Source organism: Falco biarmicus, chromosome 4 (assembly GCF_023638135.1).
Source record: "Falco biarmicus isolate bFalBia1 chromosome 4, bFalBia1.pri, whole genome shotgun sequence".
Classification (NCBI taxonomy): domain Eukaryota; kingdom Metazoa; phylum Chordata; class Aves; order Falconiformes; family Falconidae; genus Falco; species Falco biarmicus.
Window position 1 is genome coordinate 87,374,300 of NC_079291.1, and position 12,994 is coordinate 87,387,293.

The 12,994-nt window shown below is 36.8% G+C and overlaps 1 protein-coding gene across 6 annotated transcripts in view; it reads left to right on the forward strand.

Annotated features, from left to right (window-relative positions):
• RBBP6 (RB binding protein 6, ubiquitin ligase) overlaps positions 1-12,994 on the forward strand; it is a 31,501-nt gene that overhangs the window by 4,385 nt on the left and 14,122 nt on the right. For 2 of the 6 annotated variants that reach the window (XM_056334631.1, XM_056334635.1), the window contains exons 2-5: positions 3,286-3,385; positions 5,304-5,342; positions 6,006-6,042; positions 10,877-10,921. In XM_056334631.1, the coding sequence (XP_056190606.1) occupies positions 3,286-3,385; positions 5,304-5,342; positions 6,006-6,042; positions 10,877-10,921 (221 nt within the window). The remainder of the gene's footprint in view (positions 1-3,285; positions 3,386-5,303; positions 5,343-6,005; positions 6,043-10,876; positions 10,922-12,994) is intronic. The other 4 variants (XM_056334632.1, XM_056334637.1, XM_056334633.1 and 1 more) reach the window with 3 other exon arrangements.

Below are 12,994 nucleotides of genomic sequence, written 5' to 3' on the forward strand. Positions count from 1 at the left end.
GCAGATTTTCAGAATTATAGGTAAATTTAAAAGTGGGATTTTTAAATTGTGCTTGAAATGGAAAGCAGTATAGACTTCAGAGGATAACCTGAGCTCTTTGTACCTGTCTTGCAGGAAGAAGGTTGTGGACACTATGCAGTTGTTGATTTAAGATTTCTAAGTCAGTGTGAGGCAGTAGTCAAAGTAGCTATTGTTTAACTAGTCTACCTCCTTTGGTTCCTTGAAACACTTCTTTCCTTGATTCTTTTAAGCATGTTATTTTCTTGTAGAAATAGCAAGTTTGACTGTTATGTCTCTTCTGCTCTGGACTTTAATACAGCATCCACATCTTCCTTTGCTTTTGAAGGTGTTCCGAGTTAATTGAATCCTTATTTTTAATCACAGTTCAGATTGATAAGAGCCCGGTGGCCACTTCTGGCCATACTGGCAGCAAAACAAGTTTTGTGCTGTAAGGGAGTAGGAATCAAGAATGTTGTTACCTTCAACCATCACTGCTTTGTTGAATGTTTCTATTCAAACTCTGCTTGGACAAGTGTGAAAAGTAGTCTTGTTGATGGTGGTGTCACTGCTCACTTTGCAAATGTGGAGTCATGTGGTGAGGCAGAGTGACACTGCTTTGCAGGTCCTGGTAGTTGCCAGGTCTCTGCTAGGGAATATTGCTGCCCACTGGGAACAGGTTCTTGCCTGGAGGTGGCAGTTGAGTCTGAGAGCTCTTAGACTAAGCTGGCATCTGTTAAATTCAGATTTAGCAAACAAGAATTTTCAGGAACTTCAGGAATAGTGCTCCAGCTCTTGTCATTTCCTATTTACAAAAAAAGTCAACTTTTCAGTCTACACTGTTTGACTTTACCTTTAATAACATCTCATCACCAAAATGAGTTCAAATAATTGAGATGAAAAATAAATGTATTTAAAGCCAGCTGGTATCAGTTCCCTTCACAGAGCTAACTCAGCAGTGTACTCTGCTGTACATAAACACTCACACAAATTCCCTGAGATGGTGACCAAGCTAGTGGGATACTTCTGAGTACGAAATCTGAATATGTGCTGTGATAAGTGTCCTATACAAATAAAGCTTTTACTTCACCAATCTATTGTCATTATTCAGTTGATTCATTTTAATGTGTACTGATTGACTTTTAAGGTGAATTCATTTTTATATCAGTCTGTTATTAGATGGCTGGAGCTCTCTTCACTGTGCACTTAACAAGTGGACTGGACAGTCATATATCTATATATGCATACATGTAAGGATAGACTGTTCAGAAGGCACACAGTGCTTTCTTCTAGTGGTCAACGAATTGTCACAAAATAGTAAAAGAGGATTATTATTCTTTTTGCATTATACACCTGTTGTGGATGTTCAAATAGACCTCTGCAGACTTGCATAATTTGTGAACGAATGCATTGGTCGCTGTCTGTCTATATACAGTCTCTTCCTAGGAGAGGTGTTGCCACTTGCAATCTTTTGCAGAACTACCACAATCCTGAGTTTGGCACAGGCATAGCAAACTCCTGCCTTTTTGTGGAGCCATCGTGGCTTATCTTATATCTCTGAAATCTCAGGCCAATGGTCTGTGTTCTGGACCAGCAAGGGTACTCTGTGTGACTGTTCAGCAAGTAGAAGCAGCTGCTTTGGGCTTCTAGAGCTGCAGCTGGCATGATCTCCCAGTTGTTTGCCTGGGCATCAGTACTATTTGAGCACATTCTCCATCAAAGCATCCCAGTGCAGGTCTTTCCTGACAGGTGGCTGTGTAAGGGTTAGATTGCTCTTTTGAGAAGAGCTCTAGGGGTTGGTTTCAGGGCATATGACTTTTGTAAAAGCTTCTGTTTTCATCTTTAGTAGTCCTTTCTCCTACGGCATTAAACTATTGTGAAGTCCAGAGGAAGCTTGCTGTTTGCTTCCCTAGGGGGTAAGATCAAGAATCTGTTTCAGCTAAATGATTTCTTGGTTTTCTGAAGAAGCATTCTATCATTTGGAAATAAAAGTAAAGCTTTCATTTCATTGTTGAAATGATGTCTTTGGTAGGTATGCAGGTCTAAGGGAGGTTCCTGCCTGTAGGAAAAATATACTGGAAAATGGAGCATAAATTGTGAAATATTCATATTTTGTGTGTGATCACTGGGCTCTGACAGAGCTTGACTAGATAGATATACAGCATCTTTAGTTTTCAGACCATCGTTCTGATTCAGTCTACAAAGGTAAGGGCTTTTAATATTTAAAACCACAGGCAGATTACAGGGAATGGCTGCTGATAGTGCTTTAAAATATTTAGGCCTATCCAGCTTGTATACGTGCAATATAAAAACCATTCTCATGGAGAGATCTTCGCATTTTAAGCTTACTCAGTCAAAGTATCTCAGGTAGTTGGTTTTTTGTTTGGGCCTTATGTAAAAGGTTGGAAGGCTTTTCTCTTCTTCAGACTCCTAACTGTGGTGTAAGCCAAGGCAAAACATGGGTAGCTTCAGGCACATGCTGTTTTCTAAAGGCCTTTAAAAAAATGCTGCCTTCCTAAGTAGTTTTGTTTGAGTGTCTCTGCTGTGCAGAAAGTGAATAGAAAGAATTTATGGCTCTAGGTGATTAGCTTAAGGGGGGGAGATACCACCTTAACTTGAGCCAATTCTGCCCTGCTTGTGAAAGCAAGCCCCAAAACCCTCCCAAATCTGTGATCCAAATTCTAGCACTACCAGTTTTGTTTGCATTTAAATGTAAAGCACAGAGCAGCTGAGAAATACGGTGCCTGATGGATTAAGCTCCAAGAAAGAGAGATGGCAGGCTCTCTTCTGTATTGTCAGTCTTGAGCACTAGCAGCATAGGTGAATCTTTCTAAGTTAACAGCTATGAAAGCAGTGGTGCATAGTTTTTGTGCTTTAGCAAGTGCCTGCTTTGTTGCAGGGAAAGCTAGTCAGAGTTCAGAATCTGGTTTATGCACATGAGACTTTGCTGTAGCTTGTTCTCCGGAGATCTATTGGTTTTGTAGCCTAACAGAAGCAACTTAAGGTAGATCAGGAAAGAATCTCGTGTGTTAGCAGACTCTCTTTTAGTGAGCTTTGAGACCGTTTTGCTGTTGACATTCAAACTATTTAAAAAAAAAATTACAAGATTTTGCTGCTTGTGTTTGATTATTGAACCTGAAGTAATGTGTTGAGACAACAAAAGTGCGGTTACATACAAAATTTTGCTTTTAGATCTCTAAAGGGATTCTCAGAAGTACTATGTAATTACATATTAATATCCATTCTTAGAAATTGACTGATTTTTTCTTGTATTTGTATTGTTTTCAGAATACACAGATGATAACGCCCTGATTCCCAAGAACTCATCGGTAATTGTTAGAAGAATCCCTATCGGAGGAGTTAAAGCTACCAGCAAAACATATGTTATGTAAGTATCCATAAAGCATTGTATTCTTTGTGAGGGGTTTCAGTGTATTAACTTTTAAAATTTATATTATCTTACAGAGACATGAAAATTGTACCTTTCTTGTTAAAGCTGCTGTTAATTTTTGTTGTCATGGGGTAGATTTTCATCTTTCTGTCCCAGAGGAGACTTACATTTTTTTTTTTGGCCTGCTGGGACACGGGGTTCAAACTCCCAACAGTGGTAACTTTCAAGATGATGCTGTTGAGTTTGTTCTTGGGATTGATTTTTCTGAAAGTCAGTAGATCCTGATTCCTGGTTACATGTGTTTGCTTTTATTGCTTTTATAGTAAAGACAGATATGTGTTGTAGTGCATAAACTGGTAATGTGACCTGTCTCTGAAGAATCTGATTTTCAGTGTTTATTTCTTGCATTTGGGGGAGGGGGGACAGGATACGGCAGGTATTCTTATGCCCCACATCTGGGGTTTTTGAATACTAGCTACAGAGGAAAGACCAAGGGTTGCCACTTGACGAACCATGCAAACAAGAAGTTTCATTCATAAGTGATTTTTACTAGTTTTCTAAAGACAATGTCAGTTTCAGGCAAGAGAGAAAGAACAGTATCATTAAGTGGATTGCCTATTGTGCTGGTACAGTGGAGTAGTTAATCCTTTCCAAACTTGAAACTCAATAAGCAGTTTAGCACATTCCCAAATGTTACTAGTTATCTTTCTGTTTTTACCTTAATCTGATACCTGTGCTCCAGGTTGTAATTCTATATTCCTAAGATTTCTGGAGGACAGAGAATTGGGTGTATTGATTAGAACTACAGATACTCAAATGCAGTCCTGACTACAGGGTTACTGCTGTCATTGATGTAGTTGTTATAGAACTGGACTGCATGAATACATCAGTATTGTTTGAATGGTCATGTTTTCCAGCCCTCTGCCACAATTAGTGCATAGTATTAACTTGTGGGGCTTGCCATGTCTTTCTCTTGTTGGTTCTCCATAAATAAAGTACACTGAGTTGCAGTGTTCTTGAACAAACAGTACAGCAGCATCCTGGTGCCCATGAAGCATTTGCAAGCAAAAGAACTTGGATTTTTGTGGCTCTGCATGTGAACTTTAGGCATATTGCTGCAGTAGTTGTTGCAGTGCTTTCAGGGACTGCCTAGTAATTCTGGACACTACAGTGTGCTTATAAGCATGGCCTTATTTTGGGAGTTAATTTAAATAAGTGTGTTTAGTGCTGTCTTGTCAATGCATTCTCTGTTTCTGGCTGGATAGCACCATCTCCAGGTATTGTAATGCTGCCCTAAAATGAGAGGATAGATGCTGTGAGTGTCAAAGACCAAATAAATACCTGTATGAGGGGATAAGGAATGAATGGCACTGGTGTTTGAGCACTGAAAATTAACCAGGAAAATTAGCTTTCTGTTCCTTCAGCTGGAAATGTTGCAGGAACAGCTGGTAGAATGGTTAATATTTGGGAATGATGAGTATATGCTGTCGTGGTGGAGAGGCCTTCAAAAATGCATTACTCTCCTTGTAGTATGTTCTTCAAGGTAAATGAAGAACCATTGTGTGGTAATCTAAAGTATTTCCTTGTACTTCCTTGTCTTCAGGAGGTATGTGGCTGTAATTGCAAGCCCGGTGGTCTAGCCGTGGCAGGAAGCATGAGCCTTTCTATCTGTACAGAAATTCCACAGCAGCCTTTGAATTGCCTCTGCTTATGGGACCCTTTGGATGGTGTATGAATTGTTTGTTAATCAGATCAATGGTTGCATGTCTGATTCATGAGTAGCATGCAAATACAGATCAATGAGTATGTGGAATCTCAGCAAGTTTTCAAATGTAATATTTCCTAAAATACTGTAGCATTTTCAAGATTTTCTTAAAGCAAATTCTGGCAATTAAGACCTTTTTTTTTGTCACAGGACTCCTAAATCGCACAAAATCCTAGAAACTGCTTTCAGGTGACATTTCTACTACTATTTTTAGTCAATATAGCATATGTAACACGTTTAGCGTTTTGGCAATTCCATGGCTAAATATAGTAGATATCTGAACACAGTGCTTGGGCTTCCACAAAAAAAACACTGTTCTAAAGACAATGCTGCTGACATATATTTATGTTACTCCTTTGTCAGATAACTGATTTTTTTCACTTAAGTAAACTTGCACTTTGCAGTGTCTACACTGTCACTGTTCTTTCTTAGAAATTAAAGTACTGTATCTGGTACCTATTGTAATACTAGCAATATGCAGATTGGCTAAAGCTACCTTAATGTTTTGGTGGTTGAGTATTTAAGAACATGAACCTGTATTACAGAGTTCTTATTTTTGATACTTACATAGCAGAGACAAAATAACTGAAGACTTCCTCTTGCACTGTTGTGTTCTATAACTGTAAGTCTTAGAGTAATTTGTGACAAAGTAGAAATCTGATTTTTTTGAGGTTTTTTTTTAGTTGCACTGAATGTACCAAGAGAGAACAGTTTATGTATATAAATTTCCACATTCACTAGACTTTGGAACGTAATGTTTTGATGTTTGGTTTTTATGACCTGTTTTCACTGCTTTATGTTGGGAACAAGTGCTTTTTTTTAAATTCTGATGACCTTTATTTCTTCTTCTAGAAGTCGAACTGAGCCAGTGAGTGGAACGTCAAAAGCAGTATGTAAAAACACAATCTCACACTTTTTTCTACACACTGCACTTAATTCTAAACAATGTAGCCTTTTATTAATTCTGCAAACATTTAACTTAAATATATTTTCCAGTAAAACATAGTGTATGTTGTAAATACAATGTATTTGATTCAGCATAGTAAAAACTAATGCCATCATTTGCACAGTTTTAATGTGAATATTGGTATTTGTGCCTAGTAATGCATTGTATTTCATATTGAATATGCTTAGAATATTTCCTGTATGACTTTGTGTTGTACAGATACTGTATGATCATTTTTAGATCGTGTAGGTTCAAGGTTTGCACAATTGAACATGGTGCCATGTTCTACATCTGTCTGTCTATAGCTAGTGATATGTATGTTTGTATAGGTTGTTGTGTGCTTTTTGTTTCTTGCAATAAAAACTGTTTGGAGTGTATTTTTTGCCATTTTCACATTGTATCACTTAGCTTTTGTTTTTAAATACTTTTTTTTGCCTAATGGTTTTTGAAAATGTTATCAAAAACCACTGAGAAACCATTATTGTTAACTTGGTACTGTTTCTTACTTTTGACTTGGGGGTTCAAACGAATACCAAAACCAACATATCCCATACATTTTGAGGACAGTTGTGTGCAGCTAAATGCTTTCTTTCCATGTCCTTAAGTACTTGGGTGTGTGTTCCTAAAACTGTATAATTGAAGTGATATTGTTTGGGCCCCTCTGAGTACATGAATGTCTTTAATAGATTGAATTTAAATATCATTGCTACACAAAGTGGTATTCTAAAGTTCTGCATTCGGTCTTTCCACTTTATTTGATGAAACAGTTTAGTTCAATAGTTTGTCTGCAAATGAAAATATCTAATATAAATTTTGGCACAAGGTTAGAGCCTGGTGCATTTGTGGGTAAAACCCCCACCATTTTTCTTAACTTCTGCCTGCTTTATGTTTTTGGATCTGGGTGACTTCAGGGTTGGATGCTGCTTTAATTTTCCAAAGGTTAAGCCTTTCTTTAGTATACCACCGCTTTGAATTTACATTTGGAAAAGGGGCAGCATTTTTCTACAGGTTTGAAAACGCTGTCGTTCTGGTGCTAAAATATAAATAAGTAACACACAGCAATACTTGACTGGTAATGGTCTAGATCTTGATTTGCCACTTAGGTCAAATACTGTGTGTAACTACGCATTTCAAAATAGTCCTTATAGTATAAAAATTACTATGTGGTGGGGGGTTTTATCTTTATTTTAAGTATAACTGGTTTTTCTTCACTAGAATGGTGTGAGGCATTACACTAACCCTGGATCATTGGATCTGATCACTTGATAAGCTCTTAGGATAACAATCTAGAAATTCATGAACTCGGGGTCTGTGTTCTGTGAAGCATACAGCCTCTGATTCTTCTGGAATGGTATACAATCAACTTACAATTGAAAACTTTTTGTGTGTAGGTCTAAAAACACTTAAGTCTAAATCTGCATCCATAATCATATTGCTGATTGATTCGAATTCCTTTTTGGGCACGAATGCCTGTCATTGTGAGTTTTGAGTTAGTTAAACTGGCCCAGTGACCCTAGTAGTTAATGTAATGCATTTATGTAAACCACGTTTATAGTATTTGATCTAATTCAGATGGGTTTTTATTTCTTGAAAACAATTATTTTTCTTTTTGTTTACTAGCATGTGTATAAACACAAATCACATGTTCATAAATAAAGTTAACATTCTTTTAGCCTCGTGTGTTCCCTGGCATGTCTGTATTACGTTTCTGAGTAGCATCTTACCATAAGCTAACATAGATGTCTCAAAGAAAAAAATAAAAAAGGGAAGAAATCCTGGAGTGGGAGGGAAGACTTAGTGTTAGTTAGAACTAATTAAAGTAAATGAAAGGCAAAGCAAAAACATTCTGTTCTTGTTTGTTCTGGTGGTACCTGATTTGGGTTATGGGTAGCTATAGGGAGGGTGGAAGCCTTGCATCTCTCTTTACAAGTTCTCTTTCTCTCTCTCTCTCTCACTGTCTGTCTCTCTCACTGTAAAAGCACCGCAGCCTCCAGTGCTCCTAGTGTCGGAGACACAATTAGCTTTATTCTTAAAGCTAACTCAGGTCTTGGTCTAAAGTGTGGGGGTTTTGTCTGTTTGGATTTTTTTAAACACTTATTTCCGTATGTATTTCAGAGCAGAACCTGGATCTTAGTGTAGCAGGAAAAAAGCACTGGAAAGCTTGCCAATTATTGTTGCACAGTAAAGCAGCAAAATTAAAATTAGTTAGGATATTTTTTTTAAAGGATGCACAAAAGCTTATACTTGGAATATTCTTCATTGTCTTGCTCTTACATTAACTGCCATTCTGTGCTTAGAAATTTCTGCTGCTGTCCTACTGTTGCTACAGCCAAAGCAACAAAGTGGATCCTCTTTGTTTTAGTATTACTATTTCATTAACTGCAAGGAACTCTAGTTGGCATTTGTCCTTTGAGGCTGCAGAAATGCAGGGAGTCATGCCCACTGTTTTAGTGCTGTCAAGCACAACTGTGATCCTTCTGGGCTAAATTTTGACTTCTCCCAGGCTATCAGGCTTCAGGAAATCACTGTAATTTAGATGTAGCACTCTGGTAGTGAAATTAGCCTTTTCCTCTTATTTTCTGTCCCCTTTCCCACTTGCTTTATGTTAGTTTCTCTTTAGTCTTCTGCATTAAATGGGACTTAATACATTGACTGTTGATTTTGGGGTTTTTTTGGGGTGGGGTGGGCTTGTTTTACCTTTTTTTTTTTTTTTTTTTTCCAATTCTTCTGCAGTATTATCTTAGGGTTGTATACAAGTTTCATGGAGATGTTTCTACATGACTGACTGGAAGGACTGGTAGGAAATATTTCAGTAGAAATTTAAAGGAAAAAAAAAAAAAGACACAAGAATGGAGGATCATTGGAAGATGGCCATGTGGCACGCGTACTAAATAGTGCGTTAATTATCTATTTGCTGCTTTTGATAACTGCTCAGTAGGAGGGAGTGCTGTCACCTCCTTTAAGAAATCAGACTTGCCTGCAGGCCATATAATAACTGCTTACTAAAAATGTGAGAGCTAATTAAGAGTTTATTACCTGTTATGTTTCAGTTACTGGTCAATACTAGACTGTTTAATGCTAGACTTCAATAGAAAGTTTCCTACTTTTTTGTTTGCTGGTGAAGACCCACAAAATGATGGTGGTTGTGCCTGCCCCAAGAGAACATAGGCCTGTTTTTCCACATGTAAAAAAAGTGGCATATGGTGCATGAAGCTTCAAAATACTTGATCAGACTTCCTTTTTAACAGAACTAGGTACAGAATGTTCTGAAAAAAAGGAAAGTTGAATCTTGGTAAGACTTGCAAAGAAAAGAAGGTATCTTTCCAGGTCTGGGTGTTCCTCTCTAAAGGCAAGTTTTCAAGAGCTTTTTCGTTAGTAATACAGTAATGTTGTATGTGCTTTCCTAGACATACAGAGAAGGTATGGTTAACTGGAGTGAGGAATTATCTTCTGTATGTAGATGGTTGTTTTTTTTTCCCCCAGAGTCTGCTAAAACTGCTCCATTGAATTCTTACACTCCATTAGCTAATAAAGGGCAAGAGCTTTTTCCAGGAAAGGGTTTTCATCTTTCTTCTGATCAGTTTAGTGACCTCTCGAGGAGAGCTGTTCAGTTTACGTAGTGCAATTTTATTGCATGTTTTTGAGCAACTTGAGACAGTAAATTAGTTATTTGAATTTTTTTGATAGCGTTTTACTAGTGTAAGCTTAACTGCTACTTTTGGCATAATTCAATATACTGGTAAAGGGACAGGGTAAGAGAGAGTTGTGGAAAAACTGCACTTCAGTATTATTGTCAATGAACACTGCAGCCCATTACTAACTAGTGGCCTGGGGGCTTCATTCCTGCAAGCTATCCAGTAGGTAGCTGGGAGGGAGGAGTGTGGTTGCAATGGACGAAAAAAAAATTACAGCATTGTGCTCTCAATCAGTGTTGTCATTGTCAAGACTATGCTCTACACTTTCTTGCTCTTGTTACTTGTACTGGCCTGCTACTAAAACCTGGGTTTTGTCTGAGAGCAAGGAAAATATTAAATTCTCACACTGACCAAACTAATTTGGATAGTATGGCTTGTGGCCTAATAAAGTACAGGAAATAGTTTTCTCCTTTTTTATAGGCTACTCTGTCATGATAAGCACTTTTTTTAAGTAGTCTAAGCAGTGGGTTTTTTTGAGTGGGGGGTTACTTTTATGGCTGATGTTTTGGATTAATGCTTTTATTAGGGTTTTGTGGGGTATGATGAGTTTGACATTTTAAAACTTATTAATAGGAGGGGCAGAGGTCATGTTTCAGGGCTGATACGCCTGTGCTTTATTTTGACATTATACGTAAAAGCATATGCATTTAGAAATGATGAGACAATAACTAATTACTTTACAAACTACACTGAAAATAAATTTCTTGTGATGCTTCCTTCTCAAATAAACTTAAATTTTTTTTTTAAAGTCCCTTTTAGCTGAAAATCTACAGCTTCCTTACCCCTTCAACTTTTAAGCAGTTGTGAACAGTTGACAAGAGTCCCTCTCTCAGATATTCTGAAACAATAAGTTGATCTCAAGTGGGTTTGGTTGTTTTAGTTTCTTCTCATAACCACATAGGCACTCTTAAGCTGTCGTAGGTTTGGACTTTGTTTTGAACAAATACAAATAGCACTGGGTTGGAAATGCCTCTTTCAGTGACACTCAGAATATAGCATAGGCTTTCAGACTACAGTAGAGGTTAACTATTGCTATGTTTTGACTGTAGAACTTGAATATGTGTTTAATTTTTTGTGAACAGATTGATGACTCTTCTGCATCTATTTCTCTGGCCCAGCTTACTAAGGTATATATATATTCTTGTCAAATACTTTAAAAAAACCAAGTGTTTGCTTCATATTTTTAAATTTTTACTGTGATCTATAGCTGAATAACTGTTGTAATTTGAACAAAACTTTAATTTTTAATGATTTTAAGTATTTATTTTAACTTTAAAATGTGTGTATATTTTGATACTATCCTGTAAAGAGTAGTTCCCAGTTTGGGAAGATAGAAGGGGAGTACCTTATCAGCCTCAACATAATGTTGCAGTATTACTCATCTTCAAGACACAAAGAAGAAGCACTTCAGAAGCTGTTTACCGTTTTTCATACGTTTCATTAATTTTGCGTTGGAAACTAACACAATTTTTGCAGAAGAATTTAATTGGCTGTAAGTTATGGACATTCCAGGGGGGTTTGCAACAGCCAAAATAGAAGCATTTCTGTAACATGGACAATTGCATGGCTATTTTTGAATTTCTAGTCATTATAGTTACAGATCCGTTCTTTGAATGCTGCACAATTTCATAAATTGTAGTCTATATACAGTGGACAACACAATCTAATTTGTTTGAACGCAGACTGTGTAAATTGTGTAAATGTACCTAATTGTTTATAGGAATATACCAATGTGTATGTGTGGCATATTAGCAGATGTGACCTTCTGAAACTGTTGTAATGCCATGTTTTGCTATGGAACTGCTTGCATTTTTTGCTCAACAATGTGTAACTTTGTCTGGGAAAGCACTAGTGATTGCACTTGGTGAAAAGGCATAGTGCTAGCCAGTTAAATTACTAGTTAAAATGACTAAGATTAGAGAAGGTAGGGCCTAATGCAGAGTAGTTAGTTCTTTTGAAAACAAAGGCTGGAGCTCACTTCTGAGAAAGAAGTCTCTTCCCACTGGTAACTTCTTCCCTCTCTCACTGCAGAATTTAAATTGTGTACATTTGGCAGAAAAAAAAAAAAAAAGGCTTGGAAGGTAGCCACCAAAAGAAATTGGTCTCCATTAGTGCTGTCCCTAAACATGTCCTTGGTTTTGTAAACTTCATGAAGTTTTACTCTAAAATGTGGAAAACTGTCCAAGTGGTGTACACATTTAAGGTTTTGAGAAAATTTTAAGTATTTCAGAAAAATACAGGAACATAACATAAAGCAGCTCAAAACTGTTACTTACTCTAACCTCTTTAGTGCAGACTGACTTAGCATGGAGGCAATGTATTAACAGTTTTCTGTTTATTATTACTATGTATAAAATGCCATATTTGAATTTTGGTCTATTCCTACTAATGTTTTGTGGTTTTTGGATGTGTTTTGTAAACCGTTTGGGTTCAAACAAATTAGTCAAGTATTTGTAAAGTTTTCTGTAAATGTTAATTGAAATGATTTCATAGATGTCAATCTGGTTTATGTTACTGTTGAGAAAAAAAACTGTGTATATGAAACAACCATTTAATAAAAAGTTGAAACTAGTTGGTTGCTTTTGTGAATGAATGCATTATAAGATATAAAACATGAGTGGTTGATCTGAATGATAGGTGCTTGAAGGTCCAAATACTTTACAGTCACTCCCTTAGACCCTGCTTGTATCTGGACTAGTGTGTAATACAAATATTTTAACAAATACTACTTTTAAAAAAATCAGCTGGCTTCAATAATTCGAAGATCTAGATCTGCATAAGGTTTATATTACAATTTGTAGGTTAAAAGGACACAGCCAACTGGAAAAAAAACTGCAGGTTGTGCTTACTGTAGCTAAATCACTTAACATGAAGAAGTTAATGAGGAGGGAACATGCAGTTTGGACTGCCTACAGCACATGACGGTCAGATGTCTGCTGAAAAGAATCTTTTGTCCTGCTGAGGGATTATAAAAAGCTTGATTCCTTTTAATGCTTCTGTGTCTGAAGCTGAATTTCACCAAGCAAAACCAACTGCCCCAACTCTGAAGTTGTGTGTCCTTTTAATGCTGCAAAATGTAAACAAAATGGTACTTGCATACATCTTTCTCAATTAAATGTACAGTGGATATCTTCTCCTTCAAATAGTCTGGAGCTTAAAAATCAGTTTAAAAGTACTGGATAGAATATTTTTTTTCTACA